The 26,233-nt window shown below is 51.2% G+C and overlaps 1 protein-coding gene across 2 annotated transcripts in view; it reads left to right on the top strand.

Annotated features, from left to right (window-relative positions):
- Positions 1 to 21,625, top strand: part of ARHGAP1 (Rho GTPase activating protein 1) — a 22,447-nt gene extending 822 nt beyond the window's left edge. For both annotated transcript variants that reach the window (XM_073658885.1, XM_073658886.1), the window contains exons 2-13: positions 7,063 to 7,209; positions 8,047 to 8,139; positions 13,126 to 13,213; positions 13,933 to 14,064; positions 15,576 to 15,662; positions 16,384 to 16,482; positions 17,068 to 17,175; positions 17,252 to 17,331; positions 18,005 to 18,082; positions 18,521 to 18,649; positions 19,799 to 19,902; positions 19,984 to 21,625. In XM_073658885.1, coding sequence (XP_073514986.1) covers positions 7,071 to 7,209; positions 8,047 to 8,139; positions 13,126 to 13,213; positions 13,933 to 14,064; positions 15,576 to 15,662; positions 16,384 to 16,482; positions 17,068 to 17,175; positions 17,252 to 17,331; positions 18,005 to 18,082; positions 18,521 to 18,649; positions 19,799 to 19,902; positions 19,984 to 20,160 — 1,314 coding nt within the window. In that variant the 5' untranslated portion in view covers positions 7,063 to 7,070 and the 3' untranslated portion in view covers positions 20,161 to 21,625. The remainder of the gene's footprint in view (positions 1 to 7,062; positions 7,210 to 8,046; positions 8,140 to 13,125; positions 13,214 to 13,932; positions 14,065 to 15,575; positions 15,663 to 16,383; positions 16,483 to 17,067; positions 17,176 to 17,251; positions 17,332 to 18,004; positions 18,083 to 18,520; positions 18,650 to 19,798; positions 19,903 to 19,983) is intronic.
- The last annotated feature ends 4,608 nt before the right edge of the window (positions 21,626 to 26,233 follow it).

The raw sequence follows: 26,233 nt of genomic DNA, 5'->3' as shown, positions 1-26,233 counted from the left end.
GTGTCATCTCTGGGGTCTCTGGTGACGTCTCTGCGCGGTGTCATCTCTGGGGTCTCTGGTGTCGTCTCTGCGCGGTGTCATCTCTGGGGTCTCTGTGGTGACGTCTCTGCGCGGTGTGGTCTCTGGGGTCTCTGGTGTCGTCTCTGCGCGGTGTCATCTCTGGGGTCTCTGTGGTGACGTCTCTGCGCGGTGTGGTCTCTGGGGTCTCTGTGGTGAAGTCTCTGCGCAGTGTCATCTCTGGGGTCTCTGGTGTCGTCTCTGCGCGGTGTCATCTCTGGGGTCTCTGTGGTGACGTCTCTGCGCGGTGTCATCTCTGGGGTCTCTGGTGACGTCTCTGCGTGGTGTGGTCTCTGTGGTGACGTCTCTGCGTGGTGTCGTCTCTGGGGTCTCTGTGGTGACGTCTCTGCGTGGTGTCATCTCTGGGGTCTCTGGTGTCGTCTCTGCGCGGTGTCATCTCTGGGGTCTCTGGTGTCGTCTCTGCGCGGTGTCATCTCTGGGGTCTCTGTGGTGACGTCTCTGCGCGGTGTGGTCTCTGGGGTTCTGTGGTGAAGTCTCTGCGCGGTGTCATCTCTGGGGTCTCTGTGGTGAAGTCTCTGCGCGGTGTCATCTCTGGGGTCTCTGTGGTGACGTCTCTGCGCGGTGTCATCTCTGGGGTCTCTGTGGTGACGTCTCTGCGCGGTGTCATCTCTGTGGTGACGTCTCTGCGCGGTGTCATCTCTGGGGTCTCTGGTGACGTCTCTGCACGGTGTCGTCTCTGGGGTCTCTGTGGTGACGTCTCTGCGCGGTGTCATCTCTGGGGTCTCTGGTGACGTCTCTGCACGGTGTCGTCTCTGGGGTCTCTGTGGTGACGTCTCTGCGCGGTGTCATCTCTGGGGTCTCTGGTGTCGTCTCTGCGCGGTGTCATCTCTGGGGTCTCTGGTGACGTCTCTGCGTGGTGTGGTCTCTGGGGTCTCTGTGGTGACGTCTCTGCGTGGTGTGGTCTCTGTGGTGACGTCTCTGCGCGGTGTGGTCTCTGGGGTCTCTGTGGTGAAGTCTCTGCGCGGTGTCATCTCTGGGGTCTCTGGTGACGTCTCTGCGCGGTGTCATCTCTGGGGTCGGTGTGGTCTCTGGGGTCTCTGTGGTGAAGTCTCTGCGCGGTGTCATCTCTGGGGTCTCTGTGGTGTCGTCTCTGCGCGGTGTCATCTCTGGGGTCTCTGGTGACGTCTCTGCGCGGTGTCATCTCTGGGGTCTCTGTGGTGACGTCTCTGCGCGGTGTCATCTCTGGGGTCTCTGGTGACGTCTCTGCGCGGTGTCATCTCTGGGGTCTCTGGTGTCGTCTCTGCGCGGTGTCATCTCTGGGGTCTCTGTGGTGACGTCTCTGCGCGGTGTGGTCTCTGGGGTCTCTGGTGTCGTCTCTGCGCGGTGTCATCTCTGGGGTCTCTGTGGTGACGTCTCTGCGCGGTGTGGTCTCTGGGGTCTCTGTGGTGAAGTCTCTGCGCAGTGTCATCTCTGGGGTCTCTGGTGTCGTCTCTGCGCGGTGTCATCTCTGGGGTCTCTGTGGTGACGTCTCTGCGCGGTGTCATCTCTGGGGTCTCTGGTGACGTCTCTGCGTGACGTCTCTGCGTGGTGTGGTCTCTGTGGTGACGTCTCTGCGTGGTGTCGTCTCTGGGGTCTCTGTGGTGACGTCTCTGCGTGGTGTCATCTCTGGGGTCTCTGGTGTCGTCTCTGCGCGGTGTCATCTCTGGGGTCTCTGGTGTCGTCTCTGCGCGGTGTCATCTCTGGGGTCTCTGTGGTGACGTCTCTGCGCGGTGTGGTCTCTGGGGTTCTGTGGTGAAGTCTCTGCGCGGTGTCATCTCTGGGGTCTCTGTGGTGAAGTCTCTGCGCGGTGTCATCTCTGGGGTCTCTGTGGTGACGTCTCTGCGCGGTGTCATCTCTGGGGTCTCTGTGGTGACGTCTCTGCGCGGTGTCATCTCTGTGGTGACGTCTCTGCGCGGTGTCATCTCTGGGGTCTCTGGTGACGTCTCTGTGGTGTCGTCTCTGTGATGACGTCTCTGCGCGGTGTCATCTCTGGGGTCTCTGGTGTCGTCTCTGCGCGGTGTCATCTCTGGGGTCTGTGTGGTGTCGTCTCTGCGTGGTGTGGTCTCTGGGGTCTCTGTGGTGTCGTCTCTGCGCGGTGTCATCTCTGGGGTCTCTGGTGACGTCTCTGTGGTGTCGTCTCTGCGCGGTGTCATCTCTGGGGTCTCTGGTGTCGTCTCTGCGCGGTGTCATCTCTGGGGTCTCTGTGGTGACGTCTCTGCGCGGTGTGGTCTCTGGGGTTCTGTGGTGAAGTCTCTGCGTGGTGTGATCTCTGGGGTCTCTGTGGTGACGTTTCTGCGCGGTGTCGTCTCTGGGGTCTCTGTGGTGACGTCTCTGCGCGGTGTCATCCCTGGGGTCTCTGTGGTGACGTCTCTGCGTGGTGTGGTCCCTGTGGTGACGTCTCTGTGGTCTCTGGTGTCGTCTCTGCGCGGTGTCATCTCTGGGATCTCTGGGGTCTCTGTGATGACGTCTCTGCGCGGTGTGGTCTCTGGGGTTCTGTGGTGAAGTCTCTGCGCGGTGTCATCTCTGGGGTCTCTATGGTGACGTCTCTGCGCGGTGTGGTCTCTGGGGTCTCTGTGGTGACGTCTCTGCGCGGTGTGGTCTCTGTGGTGAAGTCTCTGCGCGGTGTCATCTCTGGGCTCTGCGTGTGGTGTCGTCTCTGTGCGGTGTCATCTCTGGGGTCTCTGGTGTCGTCTCTGCGCGGTGTCATCTCTGGGGTCTCTGTGGTGAAGTCTCTGTGTGGTTTGGTCTCTGGGGTCTCTGTGGTGAAGTCTCTACGTGGTGTCATCTCTGGGGTCTCTGTGGTGACGTCTCTGCGCGGTGGGGTCTCTGTGGTGAAGTCTCTGCGCGGTGTCATCTCTGGGGTCTGTGTGGTGTCGTCTCTGCGCGGTGTGGTCTCTGTGGTGTCGTCTCTGCACGGTGTCATCTCTGGGGTCTCTGTGGTGACGTCTCTGCGCGGTTTGGTCTCTGGGGTCTCTGTGGTGAAGTCTCTGTGCGGTGTCATCTCTGGGGTCTCTGTGGTGTCGTCTCTGTGCGGTGTCATCTCTGGGGTCTCTGTGGTGAAGTCTCTGCGCGGTGTCATCTCTGGGGTCTCTGTGGTGAAGTCTCTGCGCGGTGTCATCTCTGGGGTCTCTGGTGACGTCTCTGCGTGGTGTGGTCTCTGTGGTGAAGTCTCTGCGCGGTGTCATCTCTGGGGTCTCTGGTGACGTCTCTGCGTGGTGTGGTCTCTGTGGTGAAGTCTCTGCGCGGTGTCATCTCTGGGGTCTCTGTGGTGAAGTCTCTGCGCGGTGTCATCTCTGGGGTCTCTGGTGACGTCTCTGCGTGGTGTGGTCTCTGGGGTCTCTGTGGTGACGTCTCTGCGCGGTGTCATCTCTGGGGTCTCTGGTGACGTCTCTGCGTGGTGTGGTCTCTGTGGTGAAGTCTCTGCGCGGTGTCATCTCTGGGGTCTGTGTGGTGAAGTCTCTGCGCGGTGTCATCTCTGGGGTCTGTGTGGTGTCGTCTCTGCGCGGTGTCATCTCTGGGGTCTGTGTGGTGTCGTCTCTGCGCGGTGTGGTCTCTGGGGTCTGTGTGGTGTCGTCTCTGCGCGGTGTGGTCTCTGTGGTGTCGTCTCTGCGCGGTGTCATCTCTGGGGTCTCTGCGCGCGGCATCGCCTCTGCCACATAAAAGCTCCTGGGCAGCCCAGTCCTGCCATGTCCGGGGCTCCTGGGGGCTGTGGGTCGGTGTTGCCCGGTTGGCGATGGCGTACTGTCTGTCAGTACCTGCCCCCTCGCTGTATCGGGCATTTTCCCTGGAGAACCATCTATAAGCCATAGTTTGATTTCGCTCATTTTTTGCCCAGAATTTCTTCAGTTTCCTCCGTGTCGCCTCCATGGACCCGCGATGGCTTCTGCCTTGGTGTTTCTCCTCTTCTCCTCTCGGTTGGCATCGCCCAATGTCTTTTGCTGCCCGTTAGATGGCATTTTCCTCAGTCCCAGGGTTGGCATTGTTCTGGGTGCCCCCTTTGGCAGGTTCGCCCCTCGCCCCAGTCCATGTATCGGTCCCTGTGCCGGTACTGCACATTACAGGTCTGTGCCTCTTGCTGCTTCTAATGATGGTGTCTGTGGGCAGAGAGACTGGCATGGATGGCACAAAGCCTGATGGTAGATTATCTTGCACAAATGGAGACTGGTCCTACCAGAATACCAGCTCTACAGATGTTCAGATGGGCATTGGCATCCGACTGGCACCAGTGTATGGGTGATTGAGTGCTGGTCACTCGGTGTGGGCCATTTCCTGTGGATGCCATTATTGATGCTGACACTGCTCTGTGAGCTGCAACTGGTAACAACACTACAACGCCCAGCATTTCCCGACAGCCCAAATAATACAGGGCGCTCTGTTTGACAGTGTCCGCTGGCCCATAGTGTCCGCTGGCCCATAGTGTCCACTGGCCCATAGTGTCCGCTGGCCCATAGTGTCCGCTGGCCCATAGTGCGGCATCAGTGTTCCAGTTGGCAATATCCAAGGTGTTGCCACCATCTGGGGTGAGGAGCTGGGTTTATGGGATGGTGGCAGATCTGCCCAGGACCCCGGACGCCCGGTTCTGCCATTCATAGCGGGGCAGGATAGGAATTGTGCAGTCTGGTGAGCGACCTCGGAGATGCCATGGAGGCCGATGCTGTCCCATCGATTCCAGCAATGTGTCTGAGCACTGAGCTGCTTGCTGTAGTTCTGATAAAATCCATGTTTTCTTTGCTGCAGATGAAGCAGTTCTATAATGCTGAGCTCTGAATAACACCGCCCACACCACTGATTGGCCGCTCTGTGTACACTGTGCATAGGCAGAAAGCTGCTAATTAGAGGTGTGGGCGGGGCTACACAGGGCTCAACATTCCAAGATCAGGAGTAGAGAAATCAGGGATTTTTTCAAAACTGCAGCAAGCAGCCTAGTAAGTGACACATCGCTGGAATCAGGGTCTCTGTCTGTACCTTGTGCTTCTGTCAGATTACATGGCACAAGCCTGCTGACAGATTCCCTTTCCCATTGTACTTCCTCCTGGAAATCTATAGTAGTCGGCGTTTTACATCTTTTTTTTTTTTTCGTAGCTGCGGTTTATGATAAGTTTCGGTTCTCCTGCCCATTTCCTCTCTGGAGACTGACAATCACTCGCCCGTGGTTATAGAGTAACTCACGGAGGTAAAAGTCCTGGCAGCATTAAGTCTTAGGATCGGCTAATTCACCACCTTCCTCCTTATACACGCCAGCCCCGGGCATCATGCCAGCACTATCTCTGCCCTCGTCAGCCCAGATGATGGCAGGACGAGGACCTAGATCGTGTCTGCTGCCGCCAGAGGGAAATCGCGGCTCCGCTGAAAGGTTCTCCACCGATATGTGAGTGAGATGATCTGTGATGGAGAAGCTTGTCTGTTCTGCGTCATTAATCAGTGGTCCAGGATAAGAAAGGTCATGGCTGCCTTCTTCCCAGAACAGCGCCACCCCTGCTTATAGGTTTTGTCTAGTATTGCAGCCCCACTCCATCAAGGTGAATGGTGCAGAGCTGCAGCACTCCAAACTTACTCTCCTCATTGAAGGTGACTACATAGAGCAGACGAGACAGGGGGAAACATTGAGTTTTTCCACTCTCCGGCGCCCGCAGACTGTGTTCATCCACACGGGATTCTGCCGCTTATTCGCTGCAGCCATGATGCCACCAAACACTGCCGAAATACCGTCGACCTCACTCGTACCATTGCCGAAATCGGAAAATCTTCCTATCTGATCCCTCCAGTAAACGCACACGGTTTTCTGCATCAAAATCAGCACGTGATAAATGCGGATCGTCAGCAGATTTCATTCTGCAAAATTGAGATCTGTGCTAAATTCTGCACCAAGAAGTGACGCGCCGCCGACTCTGAAATCTGCAACTGAAACCCATTTCCAGAGCGCGTCGGTTCCTTGTGATGCGACCCCCCCCCCCTGTTCTTTTATTACGCTGCCGATCGTCTCTTCATAACCTAAATTAGTAGCAGATTTGTGTGTGGAGGATCTGCAGATGATTACACCACGGATGGGATTTTATCATCCTCGTTCTGCGGGACAAATTGACCGCTGCTGCACATTTTTACCATGTTCTGGAGACTTAACCCGTTGCAAGTTTACATCAAGATCCACAGAATTTTGTTGCAGATTTAGATGACAATTTGCCATCGATCCTATTTCTAATTGTCAGTTGCGTCTTGGCTGGTTGATGGAGACAAGCTGCTATTATGTGATGTCTGCTTTACACCCTATATGTAGGATGTTATACAGCAGTACTGAGCAGTGTAGATGTAAATCCAGCTCTGGAGTGAGATAAAACACTTACCAGAAAGCGGCAGCAACATGGAGGGCATTATACAGCAGTACTGAGAAGTGTAGCTGGGAATCCAGCTCTAAAGTACGATAAAACACTAAATAGAAAGCAGCAGCAGCAGGTAGCACCGTACATTGAAGTATTGAGCAGTGTATCTGTAAATCCAGCTCTTGAGTGAAATGAAATACTAGAAAGCAGAAGCCCCATGGAGGGTATTATACAGCAGTGTATCTGTGAATCCAGCTAAGGGGGTTCCGGTAACTACTTATTAGAAAGCAGCAGCATGGCAGACTTCATAGAGCAGTACTAAGCAATATAGCTGTGAATCCAGCTCAGGGATGTAATAAAACACTTCCTAGAAAGCAGCAGCACGGTTCTGTGTGTTTCTCTTTGCCTCCCGTTTTTCCCCATGTCTCCTCCTCTCATAGTAGGCTGTAATCTGATCCCTCAGTTCTCTCAGATGTACTGATGCATAACCAGGAGCCTGGAAGAGCTGGGTGTCAATGCCTTTGGGAGATGTAATGATGCCCGTTATCCTCCCCCCCGCGACAGGTTGTTCATGTAGTGCAACAGTTGTGTCACTACAACTCCCAGCGTGTCTGGCGGTGCTGATGGGGGTATTGATGACAGTAATTTGGCAGCGTTTCTTAATGCTCCGCTCCGTTGGTTTTTGCAGAGCACGTGATGACTTCAGAAGCTTTGTCAGATCTGCAGGACGACTTGGAGAGAGATGAAACCACTCAGTCCCTGGATCAGCTGAAGCTGGCGTCCCTGGATGACAAGAACTGGCCTTCTGACGACGTGCAGGACTTCCCCAAGTCAGGTGATGGCCAGCACCGCTGCGGACAATCCTTACTTGTTAGAAGGGTCCTCGTCATTAAAGGGGCTCTCCAGGACCTAACAATAAATGACCCATCTGTAATGATAGGTCGTCAATAGGAGATTGGTGGAATCCGAGACCCGACGCTCCCCCTGATCGGGTGGAAACTGCTCCTGCACGGCCTGAAATAAGCTGCGTATGGTGCAGAACACTGCTTAGTGATCACTGGGGGTGACGGGTTCTCTCCAGCAGTCCCATGTAACTAATAGATCTGCTGGATGAGTCCGCTCGGTCTCCATTGCAGGACTATGGAGCAGCCGCCCCTTCTCTGCAGCAGCTTTGGGGGGGACGTAATGTGCCAACAAGACTCTGTTCATACAGTTATAAGAGACCATGAAAGTTATTTCTGTAGCGGCACAAATGCCCCCGTGTGACCCCGTGCCCCTCATTACACACATCTGCACAGGAACAGCCCCAGCTTTGTGCTGTTCTTTGGGGTCGTATACAGCGATTTCTGCAGGGTCCTGACCCCTATATTATGTATATCACAATTATCACCTACTTTTATACTATTCTGTAGAGCAGTGGTCTCCAGTCCTTGCAAGACTACAACTCCCAGCATGTCCTAACAGCTGCAGGTGAAGAACAGTCTGGGGGTTTTCTGCTCCGGTGACTCCAGGGGCTCGGGCACATTGCATGTAGGAATTGGCTGGTGCGTCTCAGCTTTTTGGGTGGTTTGCTCCCTCCCCCGATCCCTTCCTGTGGGGGTGTAACACTGACCATGTGCTGGGGGGGTTCTGGGACTTTATAAATAAAAACTTTTTTTTTTCTCCATTGCAGAAGACTCCAAAGTCTCCCCGGACCCCCTCACTCACCTGCGCTGGGATGACCCTTACTACGACATTGCCCGACACCAGATTGTGGAGGTGGCAGGTAAGGAGCCGCACAGAGGAGGACATATGGGGCGAGTCCACGACAGGGTTACGTCCTTGATTCTGCCCTATTCACACTTGGGTTGCGGTTTGCTTTGATAACGGGTAGACAGTGGGCAGCGCCGATTTTGTGTCTTCTCGTCATTTGAAATGTATTTCTGACCGCAACAGCGTTAACCTCCCAATTTCACCTCTGAGTTTGGGCGACCTGACGGTCGTTCTGTGACATCGCATCTAGTGATTGTCAGTCAGTAGATGCGGATCTGTAAGAGCAAGTTACACACAGCGTATCTGCAGTATTACAGCCCTCCTCTGTGTATAGCTGTCGTTACACCGGGGTAATGCTAACTTTGGCCATCACCACACAGGTCCCGAAAAATCCTGCAGGTTTGGGGCTTGCAGTTGCAGATGAATTCACTGTGTAGCCCCAGCCTGTTGCCCCCTCACTTTCTCGGGGCTGTCAGCTGAATACGGGGCTAATTATGGTGAACGTGGGGAGTTCAGGGCATAGCGCATTGCGTCAGCTCCGAGTCATCTGTAAGAATAACCCATATCCATAAAGCTAAAATATAGGATGAAGCTGTGGAATATTGAGTCGTTGCACAGCTCGGCATTGCTGCAGCCTTCCGGGGGGAAATGTAATGCCATACCTACCAATTTGGAGGATGGCATCCAGAAATGAGTTATTGTCGTGGTGCCCGAAGCGTTCTTCTGGGAATTTTGGTCCATAACCATTACCTTTATGTCCACACCATGACTGCGTATTCTCCACCTCTTGTCTTCCCTCTTTATGCACAAGAAGCCATCTAGAATTCCTGATTTCTGTAAGACAGTGTCCCCCCGCCGTCCTCTGCCCGCGCCGTGTCCCCCCGCCGTCCTCTGCCCGCGCCGTTTTCCATGGCGTTATTCCACTGTCAGGTCTGTGCAGCGAGCAGAACACGCAGGGGGACGGCTCCAAGGCGTTCAGCAGACCGGATCCTGTAGATGAGTGCCGGCAAGTCCACTTAACCATAATGAGAATGGAGTGGATGATCTTTGAGGTCTGAGGTGGAAGAGGCTGTTGGACCTTGTTCCTTGTGCTTTTAAAAAAAAATCTCACCGTTTTCTAATGGAAACTGTTTCAGGTTTTGCTGCTTGTTTTGGAAGAGTTTTTTTTTTTAACTTCTTGAAGTTTTTGCAGCTTTCTGATTGGACAGTGCAGCGTTTGCAGCATTTTCCATCAGGAGCCGCTTCAAAGAACTGACCGGCACGTTCTTATTTTTCACCAAGAGTTTTTCAAAACCTTAGTGGGGGGAAAAAAACAACTTCAAAAACCTCCGTGTGCACTGAGCTTCAGATGGATAGAATAGGTGACTTGTTATTGGGCTGGGTCCAATATTGTCACAATACCTGGCACAACCTGAGGATTGGAGTGGCGCTGTTTATTTGGTAAAATGATAAAAATGGGAAGCAGACGGGTCCGGTTCTTGTCCTGCAGAGCGGATGTCAGGACCCCCCAGCTCGGGCCCCCGTGTCCTCAGGCGGCGGCGGATCATGTGCAGCAGCTCTCAGACTCTCTGTCTTATCTTGCTCTGCAGAACATTTCTGGCATAGTTTGCATGGCACGTCATGTTTGCTCCGGCCGCAGAGCCCAGGATTCCTCCAGCTCTTCTCATGAGGATCCTGATGTTAGAGAAGCAAACTCTCGCTCCTCCCTCCCTGTTTTCTAGTTGATGATTATCTCCGCACAGAACATTCACCACCGTGTCTGATGGAGCAACAGTTCTGAAGCCTCGTCTGTACGTTCATTTGTCATTCGATTATATAGTGAGGTCCAGAAATATTTGGCCGTGACAGAAGTTTTGGTAAACAGCTAAAATGCCAAAACACATTGATGATCCAGTTCTATAATCAATCTGTGCTTAAAGTGCCGACTCTCAGCTTTACTCTGAGGGATTCACATCCTAATTGGGGGAAGGGTTTAGGAATTACAGCTCTTTAATAAGTAACTGCCTCTTTTTCAAGGGGCCAAAAGTATTTGGACAATTATTTCAGAAGCTCTTAAATGGGCGGCATGGGTTTATCCCTCATTAATCTATTATCAATTAAGCAGGTAAAAGGTCTGGAGCTGATTCCAGGTGTAGCATTTGCATTTGGAAGCTGTTGCTGTGAACCCACAACATGCGGTCAATGGAGCTCTCCATGGAAGAGCAAAAGACCATCATCAGCCTGAAAACAGAAGAAGAAATCCATCAGAAAGAGCAGAAATATTAGGAGCGGCCAAATCAACAGCTTTGGACATTCCGCAAAAGAGAGCACACTGGTGAGCAGAGGACTCAGAAAGGTCTGGACATCCCCGGAAGACTCCAGTGGTGGATGATAGCAGAAATCTTCCTGTATTGAAGAAATACCCTTCACATTATTCCCCAAGTGAAGACTCTCCAGGAAGTCGGGGTCTCCGTATCTAAGTCCACCATAAAGAGAAGCCATCATGAGCGCAAATACCGAGGGGTCACCTCACCACAAGGTACAAACCATTAATCAGCCTGAAAATAGAAAGGACAGATTAAACTTTGCCAAAAACATAAAAAAAGCCACCCAGTTCTGGAAAAGCAAAACTAAGATCAACCTGCACCAGAATGATTAGAAGAAGAAAAAAGTCTGGAGAAGGCTTGGAGCGGCTCCTGATCCTCAGCACATCCTGTGGAGGCGATGGCGCCGGCATGCATGGCTACCAATGCCGCTGGGTCAGTAGTGGTTATTGATGATGAGTCTGAAGACAGAAGAAGCTGGATGAATCCTGTGTGTACAGGGCGAGACTTTCTACTCAGATTCAACCAAATGCAGTAAAGATGGACAATGACCCCAAACATCCTGTGAAAGCAAAGACGTGGAATATTCTGCAATGGCCAAGTCCTCACCAGATCTCAGCCCATCGAGCCGCATTTCACAGACTGAAGACAAAACTGAGGGCAGAAAGAGCCACAAACAAGCGAGAACTGAAGTCGCTGTAGAAAAGGAGGCAAAACCTCACACCGGAGGAGACCAGCGATGGTGACCGTCCATGGCCTCCCCACCGGAGGAGACCAGCGATGGTGACCGTCCATGGCCTCACCACCGGAGGAGACCAGCGATGGTGACCGTCCATGGCCTCACCACCGGAGGAGACCAGCGATGGTGACCTTCCATGGCCTCACCACCGGAGGAGACCAGCGATGGTGACCTTCCATGGCCTCACCACCGGAGGAGACCAGCGATGGTGACCTTCCATGGCCTCACCACCGGAGGAGACCAGCGATGGTGACCGTCCATGGCCTCACCACCGGAGGAGACCAGCGATGGTGACGTCCATGGCCTCCAGACTTCAGGCCGTCATTGCTGCAAAGCCTCACACTGGAGGACCCCAGCGATGGTGATGTCCGTGGTCTTACATCGGAGGAGACCAGCGATGGTGACATCCATGGCCTCCAGACTTCAGGCCGTCATTGCGGAAAAAGGATTCTCTACAAAGAGTTAAATATCAACATTTTATTTATGGGAAAGTGAATTTGCCCAGTTACTACTGAGCCCCTGAAATGAGGAGGATTTGTAGGAAAATGGCTGCAATTCCTAAACGTTTCAACCTCTTTAATTAAACCTGAAAGTCTCCACTTCAATCGCATTTCGGGTGTTTATTTTAAATCCAAAAGAGCTCCCTGCAGAGCTGAAATCACGAAGATTCGGTCACTGTCCAAATATTTTTGGATCTAACTGTACTACATGGGACAGATCTGCTGTATACCGCCCAGTAGAGCGGATGCATCCGTAGTTTGAGGTCCAGAGAGCCGCTATAGTGAACACCCCCTTTCCTATGTTATCCCGGTGGGATCCCGTGTGATCAGGAGCCGCTCTTGCGTCATTGTCGCGTGTGATATTAATAGCGGGCGGTTTATTCTCTGCTCTCCGGGGACGGCTGATCAGACTTTCCCACGGCCGCGCTCCGCTGTCAGCGTTCATCAGGACTCTGTTTTTTTAAGAAGCTGAACTATAGCGCCCGTCCCTGCGAAACTTCCCTCCATTCAGCGTCTTGTGCGTTTACGACCCGTCCATCACTGCTGCTCCGCGTCATCGCGTTTTTCCAAACGCGGAAAGTGACCCCAGAAAGTGGTCGGGGCCCCTGGGGGGCGGCAGAAGAGGAGGGTGGTCGTGGCCACGCGGGCGGCAGAGCATACCCAGGGTATAAAATGTAGAAGTTTGCAGGTAGTCATTGTGTAAATGACAGGTTGCCAGCGTCCCTGCAGCCAATGGCCAGAAGGTGGCGACCCCGTGAGCATGTGGCCCATGCCACCGTGCACCACCACACTTTGGCTTTACCCTCTGTAGTATGGGTGACACAGGGCGCCGACCTCGGCTTTAGACCTTCGAATGATGCTCACACCATGGAGGTCGGCGTTGTTCGCTCCTATCGCTCACCAGCCGACCACTTCTTTATACGTTTTCTGGATTATTCTCATCTACATCGTTCACTTTCCTGGACTGTGACCCCCATTATTTGTTCCTCCATAGGAGGCCGAGATTGTGCCACAATTATCACCTGACACAGAATAGATTTACTGTCTCATAAATCAGCCTATATAAAGGGTTTCTCCGGCTCCGCTCGCCTTTGCATCAGGAAGGGGAGCAGCCAGCGACGGCCACATGAAGTGATTGGGGTCCACACGGGACATTTCTGCTGCAGAATTTCCACAGTGGTGAATCCACACCATCGCTTTTTGCAGTTGCCGTTCACTTACCAATCTGCAAAAGGAGAACTCTGCAGCACAACCCGGGTCTGCGGCCATCTCTCTGCGGATGTGTCCGAGCCGCCTCAATTGCCCTAAATGTGCGCGGATCTCTCCTGACGTGGTCCCTCCTGTATAATAAAGGATGAGCGTTGGGGGCCTCCTTTTCTCAGCAGTTGTCGATATATTTAGGATGTTTTATATATATTTTTTTACATTTGTTTCACGTCTTGCCTTTTCCTTCACAGGCGATGACAAGTTTGGACGCAAGATTGTTGTGTTCAGCGCCTGCCGCCTGCCCCCGTGTCACCAGCTCGACCACGTCAAACTCCTGCAGTAAGTGTCTGTCGTAAACCCGGCGTGTTGTGTGGTCTGTGGATCCCCCCTCCACTGCCTGCGCCATTAATCAGCCCCCTTATTTCAGGCCAGGAGGCGGCCGGGCCGTCCGATGCTCTCCTCCTCTCTCCATATTTGGTGCTTGGCCGTCTGCATTCCTTCTCGTTTTATTGCTTTTTCCAGCCGTGTTTTACCCCCTTCTGTGTTTTGGCTCCAGACAAATCCAAATTCTAACTTTTATAGAAAGGTTCATCATGGCACGTTTCCACGAAATCAGTCATGTGACATGGTGGAAAGGAGCGTGCCGCAAATCGACAGCGTGCCGCAAATCTGACAGCGTGCCGCAAATCGACAGCGTGCCGATCCCTTATATATTAGTGGGACTGATCCGATGGGGAAGCCAATGGGCGCTCAATGGGCGCTCAAGTCCATCACCCCCTCCACTGTCAGCTAATGCACAAGCTGACTACTGCCTGTTTATACTGAGGCCGTGAGTGGCGTAGAGTCTTTCTGAAACGGCGCCACTACTGTCTGTGTCTGGTATTGCAGCTCGTTTTTTTTTCGTGCTGCAGTAGCAGACGCTCATCACGGACAGGTAGTAAGATGCAGCCATGTTTTTCTACTCTGATGCAGGATCCCATCGCTCTCACAGGTTGTGACGATGTTTATGATTTGGAAACCATCTGCGGTGACTCTTCTTTCCCCCGTTTTTCCGGCAGGTATCTGAAGCACACGCTGGACCAGTACGTGGAGAGCGATTACACGCTGGTTTACCTACACCACGGCCTGACCAGCGACAACAAGCCGTCTCTGGGATGGCTGAGAGACGCCTATCGAGAGTTCGACCGCAAGTGAGTGCCTGCGTCATGTCGCCACCCGAGGTGACACCCGTGCATCGTTAGGTCCATGGTGGGAGGATTTACTGGCTTATCCGTCGCCATTTTATAGGCAAACACTGATTCATGAAGTAAAGGAGCGCGCACCTCGCTGTAAACTGGTGACTGCAAAGAGAAACGGATAAATGTATGATTGGTGGACGCCCACCGATCCTGCATGGCTGGCGTGCACGGCTTCATTCACTTCTGTGGGTTTATAGGGGCAGTAATGGGCACGTATGACCACGGCTCACTGAGACGATGATTGGAGAGGTGGTCCGTAGAGATAAGTATTTCTGCTGCGCCCACGTCTGTACTCCGAGCTCTGCGACCCTCCTCCTAAATACTGGCGTCCCAGACCCAGCGTGATGCATCGAGCCGACAACTCAGAAGTGGCACGTGGGGTACAGCAGGTAGGAGGAGGCTCGCAGGGTCCCTGTCCGGCGGCCACAGGGTCCTGGGAATCAGCTCGCTCATCTCTTGTGGCTACGCTCGCTCTCCACTGCTCCGTACATAGAGCACTGAATGTGCTGCTCCCACCCTCCCTGAGTCTTATCCGGGGGTGGGGGGCTGCCTCCGTGCTAATCTATCAGCAGAGCGATGTCTATGGATATTCTGCACGAGACCCCTAAACAGATGGGCTGGGGGGGATGCTGCTGCGCTCAGGCTGGATAGCGGAGATCGCTGCCAGTAGTTTCTGCCTTTGATCTTTATCGTGTCCATGGAGGAAGCTCAGCAGGGAACACGACCGCGGCTCTGCGCGATCTGTATATATCCTGCTGACGTCTGCAGGAGGGAAAGTATTCCAGAAGAGCGTGCGCCGTCTATCACTGTCCCCCCGACGCCACTTTACCCACTTTTTTAAACATACAATAATCTCCATCTATGTGATACAATTCAGCGTCTCTGGAAACCCCACAGTCTGAACGTGACCCCGATGCCACACAGGATGCGGATGGCGTTATCGCTCTGTAATTGGCAGTGACCATTTGCTTTTTGGTGTCCTGGGTTTTGATCAGACCAGGGAAATATCTGTAAGATCGCATCGTCCTTGGCTTTATCAGACATCCTAGGTGCCTTTTGATAGGTCGGTCCCTGCGGGCGGCAATCAGTAAGGAGCGCCTGATCTAGAAGTCACCACGGGGCCGCAGCCGGTGACGGCGCTGGTCGTGTGGCGGGGCCGCAGCCGGTGACGGCGCTGGTCGTGTGGCGGGGCCGCAGCCGGTGACGGCGCTGGTCGTGTGGCGGGGCCGCAGCCGGTGACGGCGCTGGTCGTGTGGCGGGTGCAGGGAGACCATAACTGCCATTGTATTGAGGTCGTGGATACGGGGGGAGGCGGCAGATTTAGCCGTGTGGCCCCCCCCCCTCCCTGTTGTATATGGCGGAGAACTTACCGGACTGGTGATACTTTTGTGATGTCACATTTACACTATTATAGGTGCAGATTTAACCCCTATGTGACTGTACGTCTTCTAATTTCTTTTTAGGTACAAGAAGAACATCAAGGCTTTGTACATTGTGCACCCCACCATGTTCATCAAGACCTTACTGATCCTATTCAAGCCTATAATAAGGTAACAGGGAGGGGGGGCTGTCGTCTCCACTGATGTGTATGAAGGGGTCCGTCCTGCTCCTATCCCCTCCATATAGTGAGGTGAATGGAGCAAGTGATGCAATGTCTGCTGACACCTGCCAGTAGAGGTGACAATACCCGCCGCTCTTGTGTCCCATCCGCCATGTGTAGACCTGATGTCACCTACCACGCTCGCTTCACAATATGGAAGTGATAAGAGCAGGACGAACCCCTTAACCCCTCTAAATGGGGATTAAATCACCCATTTCCTAGTCATATAAACGAGCAAAATGCTCATTTGTGTCTGTCACATGTTGGGCACAAGTGTACGGAGCCGGTGCCGACTGTGGTATACAGCTGACGCCAACCTGCAGCAGGTGCCATTGGAGGAAGCCCCCATCATGGACGTTTAAAAGCCGCTCAAAATCTCACAAAATGAATCAAAATCGTTTATTTTTTTTAAATTTAATACAGAAAAATAAGTAAATGTAGTTTTACTTTAACTGTAATAATTGAAAACAATAAACCTTAAGCCCCTGTCTCGATATAAAAATAATGATGGGTCTGGGATGGTGGAAAGGGGGGGGGAAAGCAAAAAAAATGCGAGCCAGGAAGGGGTTAAGTGATGATGTTTTTACTGACCGATAAATGAATGCAGTTTTGTGTTAAATCGATAATGATAGTGACGATCCGGTGATTAATTGATTTATTTATTTTTTCAGCTTCAAGTTTGGTCGGAAGATTTTCTACGCAAATTATCTGAGCGAATTGGAGGAGATTGTGAAGCTGGATCAGCTGGGGATCCCGAAACAAGTCCTCAAGTAATCCTCATAAAACAAGGCTTTACAAATACATGGTTAGCCCCCAGAAGCAGCGCCACCCTATCTACAGGTTGTGTCTGGTATTGCAGCTCAACTTTGTTGAAGTGATTGGTGCAGAATTGCAATACCAAACACACCCTGTAAGCAATGGGGTGGCGCTGTGTTTGAAAGAAGGCAGCCATGTTTTTTGATAACCCCTTTAATGTATGTGATGATTCTACAGAATAATTAAAGGGAACTGATCGGGATGATTTTATGGCAGTATCTGCCCTAGAACTACAGTAACAGTGATGATGCTCTTGTAATCCCACATGCAAATTAGCCTGGAAGCGCATTGGAGGCGTGTCTAAACACTGAGTTCATGGACCCCCCCCCCTTCCATCCCCAATACACTGGCAGGCTAATTTGCATGTTGGTTTCTCAGCTCTGGCACTTTGGATTTCTACACGGCCGGCTCGCCCGTAGCGAGGGGCTCGCCGCGTGAGGCCGGCTCGCCCGTAGCGAGGAATGTTCTAATTAAAACTTTTTCAGGCCGTCCCTTTCATGCGAGCTCCTGCCCTATAATACCTGACCTCTTCTCCATAGATACGATGAGCTCATCCGCTCCACGATAAAGACTGCGCCGCCCGGCCAGAAGACGACCCCACCACGGCCTCCGCTGCCAAACCAGCAGTTCGGGGTCTCCCTCCAGCAGTGAGTATTTCAGCGTTCGCTTTTATTTGCTTTTCCTCTTAGAAGCAACGAAACAATCGCTTTGTGTTATCTGCAGACTCAAAGACAAACGCTCCGACAGCGACCGGAAGATTCCCCAAGTCGTGCAAGAGACCGTGGCCTATCTGAGGATGAACGGTTAGTGTCGGGAATATCGCATGATGTCCTCATACTGACAAGCAATAACATAATGGGATAATGCACACGGCGACGTCGCAGTGCGGGGATGATGCGCACGGCGACGTCGCAGTGCGGGGATGATGCGCACGGCGACGTCGCAGTGCGGGGATGATGCGCACGGCGACGTCGCAGTGCGGGGATGATGCGCACGGCGACGTCGCAGTGCGGGGATGATGCGCACGGCGACGTCGCAGTGCGGGGATGATGCGCACGGCGATGTCGCAGCAGTTTAGCCGAGTTCTATTAAGGTCCATTTACACTCCATGATTACCAGGATCATTCCTATGTGCGGCCGTTTCACAGGGTCTGCGGCAGTCGGGGGAGACTACAAGATTATAGTGAATGAGGAAAACGTTTGTTCTTCAGTGAACTGTGCTTCACAAAAGATCATGGTTCTCAGCAGCACATTGTCTGGTGTAAACAGGACTTGCGCTGCCGAGAACGATGACCGCCTATATACCCTAAACAATCTGTTACTGTCCGTCCAGTGCCGACAGCTCGGACCTCGTCTTCCTCATCAGTAACGACTTCTTGGCCTGTGTACACACACATGCAGTATGGCGCCTCTGCAGCATGTATGGTCGCGCTGACTTGTGCAGGATCTTGACCTGTGACCTCTTTGATCTTGCAGCGTTGAGCACGGAGGGCATATTCCGGAGGTCGGCCAGCACTCAGGTGGTGCGAGAAGTTCAGCAGAAGTATAATGTTGGTGAGTATTGAAGCTGCTCTAAAGAGATCGGAGCGATCAGCTGTGATCCACTGAGGAACCTGGTCGTGGGTGTTCAGTGTCTGTGCAGCGCCACCGCAGGGGAAATGAGGTATTACACCATTATCTATACGGACATTGGGTCCTCCAGCTCGCAGATAAGGCCCTAACAACCCCCACCCCCATATTCACTGATTATTCGTGGATGGTGTAAATCTGTCAATGTCGCCCTCACAAATCATTTCTTCATTGTTCCACCTTTTTTTTGTGTCCTTTCACCCAAAAAAACTGCGTGAAATCTTATGCAGTGTGAAATAGGAAGGCCGGACGCTGTCATGGGATGCTGAGAGTAGTAGTCTCACAGCCTCTGGTCATAAATCACTGATAAGTGACAGATTGCACCGTGGTCTGCACTAATGATGGCGTCCGTTCTCTGTCCAGGATCGCCCGTGGACTTCCAGCAGTACGACGACGTCCACCTGACCGCGGTCATCCTGAAGACCTTCCTCCGGGAGCTCCCCGACCCGCTGCTGACCTTCAACTTGTACAACTACGTGGTCGGATTCTCCAGTAAGTGAAGATTGTGGCGCAACCAATCAGATCACAGCCGACGATGGCGAAAAGATGGAGGAGAGAAGCCGAGACCTGATTGGTTGCTGCACCCGAATCTTTCATGTTGATTTCCTTTATTCCTGGTGTCCTGTGACTCTTGTCATCCCATCTCATAAAGTAGATCGGGCCGGTATCACTTACTGCTGAGCTTTCCCGGCCTCCTCGGTTCACAGGGGTCTATAGCCGAACACATGCACTTGAATGAGGCTGTGCTGCAAAACGCGTTTCAGAGTGCTGCTGTGCAGGGGCGAAAAAGTGAAGGCGCTGCTTTCATTTGAGTATTTTCCTGTACAGCGACTGTGCAGAAAACATGCACCGCACACTTAGGGGCTGCACCGAGGTTTCCCCCTGCACAGACGGGCGGCTAAAGACCACTGTGTAGGGAAAAACATGAAGATGTAGCCCAGAATCTAGACCAGGGTCCCAAAGGTCAGACCCCTCTGATCATAGATGGACGAGCACTGCGGCCTTTTATCTCTGCACAGAGTTGTCTCTGTTGCTCGCTATTCACATGCATCGGCTGCTGTTCCCTGCATGGCTCAGTGAGTAGGAGCGCTGCTCAGCAGGTACATTCATTGCTTTAGGAATATGGGGATCCGATCTCTGCCAGTCGTGAAGCAGCATGCCATCACTTTTATACAAGTCACTCTTGCCCTCTGATTAAAGATGATCCAAAACAACCGGCAGATAAATCCCATCATATATCTGTGACCTTCATTTTCAAGGCCATGTAGTAAAGAGATAAGAATCTGGCCGCCTCGTTTCCCGGCCGCCGCCTCGTTTCCCGGCCGCCGCCCCGCTCCCTGCTGCCATGCCGGGGAGATCACTGCGATGCGTTGGCTGCTGCGGATGGATATTCCCAGCAATCAGCCGCAATGATTTTATTAAACTGTTATACAGAAGGTGCGACGCTCCGACCCTCAGCATCACCACTAAGGCTGGTGATCGCCTATCGGGCGGCAGCCATAGACCGGCGGAGAGGGTGGCCCCCCTGAGTCTGAGTGGAGGGTCTCTAATGGCCACACCAGCATCATCTTTGGTGATTTCTCCAGTCGACCGTCCGTTCTGCAGTCCGGCTTTCATTCTTCCCATACGGATCTCTTGCAGATTTAGAGCCGGAGACGCGGGTGGAATCCACTCGAGAGACTCTGAAGACTTTGCCTGAAGAGAATTATGAAGTTCTGCGCTTCCTCCTCGCTTTTCTAGTTGAGGTAAGATGGCGGCTCCTCAGCAATGTGCCGGGTGCAATAGTCTATTCTCTTCCTCACCGATGGTCTCTGACTCTTCTTCAGGTATCCGCCCGGAGCGACCAGAATAAGATGACAAATGCCAACCTGGCCGTGGTGTTCGGCCCCAACCTCCTCTGGGCAAAGGACGTGGCAATGACCCTGAAAGCCATAAATCCCATCAACACCTTCACCAAGTTCCTGCTCGACCGCCAGAAGGAGCTGTTCGGGGACATTCACTAAATCCGAATGCTCTCGCTGCGACACTCCCACCACTGCCAGCCGAGCGCTGCCCGGCCCCTCCACCGCGTCACTGCCCCTCCTGCGTCCGTACGTGACACGTTGGAGCCGGCATCTCCAATGCAGCTTGTAGCACCAGGGTGTGCGCCAAATACACCACCACATGGGGGCGACAGCTGGTGCCTCCGGTAGGCAGAGCAGCGCTCTCCTGTGTGATCGGTGTGGCGTGTCGGGGGCGAGGTGGTGCACAAAGTGATTGAGGGAATCCCCTGTACGACGCTTCTGTCCTTATCCTCCACATTCCTCCGAGCTCCTCTATATACGGCTGGACGAGACCCGACCGCCATCCGTAGCTCCTCTGACACCCAGGAGGAACTTTTTGGGAATTTTTTTCGGGTGACTTTGTGGCCGATCTGGTTTTTCACTCTGGAATATTGGCACAAAGTTCGACTCCTGCGCTCCGGAATCTGTACCGCACCCCCCTATCTCGCTTTTATCCCTTACGGTGGTTGTTTTTTATGTTCTTTTATTAATATATTTTTATACACGTCGCTCACTCTGCACAGAAACCCACAGCCGTCACATATCTGTATATAAATGACGACATCCCGGGGAGGTGACAGTCCAGATTCGGCTTGTAAAATCCGACTCCGAAGGGGAGAAATGCCTTCCGTTCCCATAGTGAATCATTTTCATCAGAAAAACATGGCCACTTCCTTCATGAAACAGCCCCACATCTGTCCACAGGTTGGCTGTGGTATTGCAGGTCAGCTCCATTTATTTCAATAGGGCTGAGCTGCAATACTGCTCACAAACTGTGGACAGGTGTGGCGCTGTTTCTGGAAGGAAGCAGCCATGTTTTGTTTTTTTTTTTCTCCAATGTTTAAGGATTGGCCTGTGCCTCGCACTTCTCGCCTGTCTACTGATCTGTGATTGGTGGGACCACAACAACCAAATAAATAGGGGTGCTGTGTCCCCCTGTAATGCCGGGGCACTACTGCTGTGCGCGGCCACCAGTCTTGCAGACACTGGAGTAGTAGTGATTGACCTCCACTAGGGGGAGCCTAAAACCAGCCTGAGCATTTTATCTCCCCCTAGTGGAGGCTGCAAGTATTAACGTGCATTGTTCTTCCTCTAAGCTGGGGATTTGGAGCTCTGTATCAGAAATCAGGCCACTACATATGATGGTGTTGGGGCACCGCAGTGATGCCAGCGCCGGGCGGTGCCACCTCTGTCCTGGCTGTTGCTTTGTGTGCCATATGTCATTATTTTGCAGGTGACTGTCACGACGGCGTCTTTCATCCCCTCGGTGTTCTGCACTTCGTGTTCCTGCCCTTCGCACAATCCCGTCCTTTATAAAGTGCGTTTATGAATACGGTTTTGTACCTTTTCATGATATTTTATTGCCAAATGTTTTTTTGCCTTCTTGGATGTGTTTTCTACGCTTTAATGTATGATTATGGCTTTACCTCCGTGTGAGCGGCTTCTTTTTTTTTTTTTGGGAGGGTCCAATGGGCGTCTTCAGGTGAGGATTAGAGGTCATCAAAGAAACGCAGAACGTCTCCTCTTCCCCATTCATCGTTGTCTCCTCTTCCCGATTCATCGTTGCGATGTGGATAAAACATGACGTCGGACCACCCTATAAATCGGGAGACTCTGCGGATGCCGGCAAGTAAGAGGCGGGTTGCAGGGACACTGTCCGGCGGCCATGGACTAGTGACGACGTGACTGCCGGGCCAGATTCCTGAGAATCCATTCCCTCATCTCGAGTAGGATTCATCTTTCAGCCCCAATAATATCATCAATCATCATCATCATCATCATCATATCCTACACCTGCTGCAGATCATTGCGTCCTCCCCGGGGCGAGATCCATTGTGCCCCTATTGGAATATATTACTGATAGGTGCTCATACAGATACATCACTATCATTTTTAGGTATCCAGCTCCCATGCTGACCCATGTGTCTCCATGGTTACAAAGTCCTGTGCAGTCAGGTATAAGGGGCAGAAGGAAGGGAGTAACACATAAGTGCACGTTAAAGTGACAGCGCTGCCATTTCTCAGTCTGCAACATGTCGATTTACGCCGAAGATTCACTCTTTGCAATGCAGCAAAAATCGAGTCCTTCTTGCTGCATCACATCGTTCCCTGATGCGGTCGGGTCTGTGGCAGCCATTTTTGTCCATTCCCCCCCCCTGCTTAATCAGAAGGGAAGCCATAGTTTTCGGTCGTCTCCTGCTTTGTGTAAATGGACGTGGCCTTTCCCTACATTGCCCACAGGACACGAGCTGCCGGTGGGATCGACCCCCACGACCGGACACCGCCGTGATTTTTCACCTGACACCATGTAACGTGTTTTTGGACGCTCGGGGGGGATTTGCCTCCTTTTCTAGTTCCCAGGTGTCGTGGTTCTGATCCGATGGTTCCTGCCTCGCGTCACGTTTCTACTCTGCTTGTGATTTTATGTTTTGTACTTCAATTTCGAAGAGGAGAAAAAAAAAAAAAAAAATCAGTCGATGAGATGTAACTCGTGTCCGCGTCTTATTTATCTGCTCGATTTGTTTCAGACGTGAAAATTCTGTTTGGTCCAAAGGGTCTTCATTTTTCAATGCATGTATTTAGGGTTTAAAATAATTTTTGCAATTTGGGTTTTCTAACCATTTTTGCATTGGTTTTGGATGCAAAATGAGGTAACTGTAGATCCACCAGTGAGTTCATTCTGACAGGAATTTTTTTCAGTCTTTTTCTGAGCCCTGCTGAACTGATTTGACCACTGCTGAACTCATTTGACCACAAAACCACATCACGGTTGAGCTATACTTTGATGTTGTCATAAATCAGCTGGGAGGAGCTCAGAAAAAGACAGATTCAGCATCTGCTCATTTTTTTGTCACTTTTTCTTTTTTTGTCTTCTGTAGTCATTTCTGTTTTTAGTGCCAAATTTTTCAAAAATAATGCATGCAGCTTCATTAAGTTTGTTCAAAAAAAAAATCATTTTTTTGCAACTTTTTTTTTTTTTTTTTTAAGAGAAAATAGTATCATGATTTGTTAAAAATGTTGTATTAAATTCTTAACATTTGTGCAAAAATTTCTGGTGTACAAGAAAAAAAAAAATCACTCCAGGGGTAAGTGGGGAATATGTGCGCGAAAACTTAGTTTTTAGAAAGTTACAAGTCAGTGGAAAATAGACTTCAAAATATGTGCAAGTTACAAGAGGAATCTGTTGGCTCAAAAAATAAAAAAAAAAACAGCTGAAAAACTGAACACAAATGCAATAATGAATCGAGTCCGTAGATTTACAAACGTCCCAATGCGCTCGCTGACTGATTCTGAAGTCGCTCAAAAATGCAGCAAATCAGCAGTGCGGGGGACTTCTAGGCTGATGTACGTGACGCTGTACCCACTGCTACTCAGCAGGGGGCGACATTGAGCTTAGAAGAAAGCACCATGGAGGGATGGAAACTTTCGCTGGCAGCCGCCCCAACATCCGAGAGCGACTGAAAGGCGTCCGATGACAGAACTGTAGGTACAAGCTGTCATAATGTGCCGCCACTAACAAGCTGATTTTTCGATAAGTAATATCACAACAAAAAAAGAAAAGTGACTTTAAAAAAAACAAAAAACCTTGCAATTGATGAGTTGGGGCCGTTGTGTTTTTTTTTTTTCCCCCACAAGTGCTGAAAATGCAAAGAAAATGTATTTGCTTCACTTTACATAAGAAAAAGTCCACACGTATGCCGCATAACAAAAAAAAAGTCCACACGTATGCCGCATAACAAAAAAAAAGTCCACACGTATGCCGCATAACAAAAAAAAAGTCCACACGTATGCCGCATAACAAAAAAAAAGTCCACACGTATGCCGCATAACAAAAAAAAATGTGGATTTTTCAGGCAGAAAAAAAATCCTCAGTCTTTTTCTGTGTTACCGCAGCCCTAGGAATCATTGAGTTCAACAGCAGAGATTCCTGTATCCCCTCAATGAAGCCCCCTGAGAAAACCAGCCCTAGTGTTATCAGTGTTTGGTCCGTTGTCTGGATAAATAAATTAATGACAAATCTTCTGTTCATTACAATGTAAATCACAGATTGCCCACTGACGTTGCCCGGGCGCTGTGTCGGGACCCTCATAGATTTGTTTGGGTAATTCTGATCTGTGACGCGGATCAAGATCGGACCCTTCCATGAGTTTTACAGAAACGCACAGTCCACAAAAAACCAGGACATGTGAACAGCCCCGTAGATTACAATGGATTTGTGTTTGCTATATTTATTTTACTTATATAACGCCATTAATTCCACAGCGCTTCACAGACAACCTCTGTCCCCATTGGGGCTCACAATCTACATTTCCTATCAGTCTTTGGAGTGTGGGAGGAAACCGGAGAACCTGGAGGAAACCCACACAAACACCGGGAGAAGCTACTCCTTGCAGATGTTGTCCTTGGTGGGATTGAACCCAGGACCCCAGAACTGCAGGGCTGCAGTGCTAACCACCGAGCCACCGTGCAGTGCTAACCACCGAGCCACCATGCAGTGCTAACCACCGAGCCACCATGCAGTGCTAACCACCGAGCCACCATGCAGTGCTAACCACCGAGCCACCATGCAGTGCTAACCACCGAGCCACCATGCAGTGCTAACCACCGAGCCACTGTGCCGCCCATACTATCCATGAAAACCACGACTAGAACATGTACGTGAAAAGCAGACGTCTGAAATGGGCCTTAGGGTGCGGTAAAACTGCGATTGGAAAACAAATACATTTTATTTCATTGTGATTTGCAGTTTTTTACACATATTTGCATTACCTGTATAATAAGCGTTTTGCAGCCGTTTAGAATTCAGCTTTTTCTGGCTATTTACTTGCACCTCCTGTAAATATATCCCATTCCGTGCGGCCGTATTTGTTGTCAGCTTTCCCAGCTCCAGGTATCACTGCGGCGCCCCCCTCAGGTGTGAATGTGTCACCTGCAGCCTCTCCCCGTACCTCTCGTGTCCGGGTGCGGTCACACCTGATAGGTTCGGCAGGAGGCCACGGGGCAAAGTTCACAAGAAGCTAAACAGAACGTTCAGTGCCGGGAGGTTGCTGAGTGTTCACACCCCGGACAATCGCTGCTGCCAACAACATGTTCATGTCGCGCTTCAGGATAGAATTTTCAGAAATTTTGCCCCGTGGTGACCGTGACAATGAAAAAAATTGCGCTAAATTTACAATTTTTCTTTCCCATTTTATTCTATGGAGAAGAGGAGCAGCCGCTGATTTTCTCCGCTTGGGATATGTTCACATGCAGCTGGAGATTAGTGCCAGACCTCTGATGGGTTGTTTTAGAGACAAGCACATGTATTTCTGCACGTCTGCCACCTATGAATATTTCCTAAGGGTGTACTTACTTACCAACTCTTGCAGAGGACTTTCACCGCGAGCCGAGTTGGCAAATCCCCTGGGTGCTGCTAAAACGGCCTATAAAGCAGGTTTTGAGAGGCTTTCGTGACACCATAATACATATCTAGGGGATTTGTACCCAAACCACAGCGGCTACGTGTGAATACGCACTTAGGCCGCATTCACACATGTTTATCACAGACCAACCACAAGTCTGCACACAACTCAGCCGCCTCATAGGTATATATGAGCAGTCAAGCAAAGTGGAGATTTCTAGATTTTGCCCACTTTTGTCTTTTAACGCTGCTGACGCTGACCCGCCGTGTAATTTGGAAATCTGCAGCATGTCAATTTTTTTTGGCAGTTAATACGCATTTTTTTTTGCTAATTTTGCTCATAGTCTTCAATGGGACGCGGAAGATTCGCAGATAAAAAAAAGTGCATGTGGCTTTTTATTGCGTGGAGATGCATGTAACCAACACACGACCATCAATAAGAGGACGTTTTCCTAATGTTTTATTTGCACTCCTGGACTCCATTGGCTTCAATAATAAGCCTGAAAAAATGCACTTAAAAAAAACCTAAGTGCATCATAAAATCTTAATAATAAAATGCAATAAACAATGCTGCTTCATAAAAGGCAATAAACAATGCTGCTTCATAAAAGGCAATAAACAATGCTGCTTCAT

This window comes from Phyllobates terribilis, unplaced genomic scaffold, assembly GCF_046119375.1.
Source record: "Phyllobates terribilis strain yellow unplaced genomic scaffold, ASM4611937v1 Scaffold_13__5_contigs__length_258822181, whole genome shotgun sequence".
NCBI classification, from domain to species: domain Eukaryota; kingdom Metazoa; phylum Chordata; class Amphibia; order Anura; family Dendrobatidae; genus Phyllobates; species Phyllobates terribilis.
The sequence above is the reverse complement of the archived record's forward strand: the minus strand, read 5'-3'. Positions and strand labels throughout refer to the sequence as shown.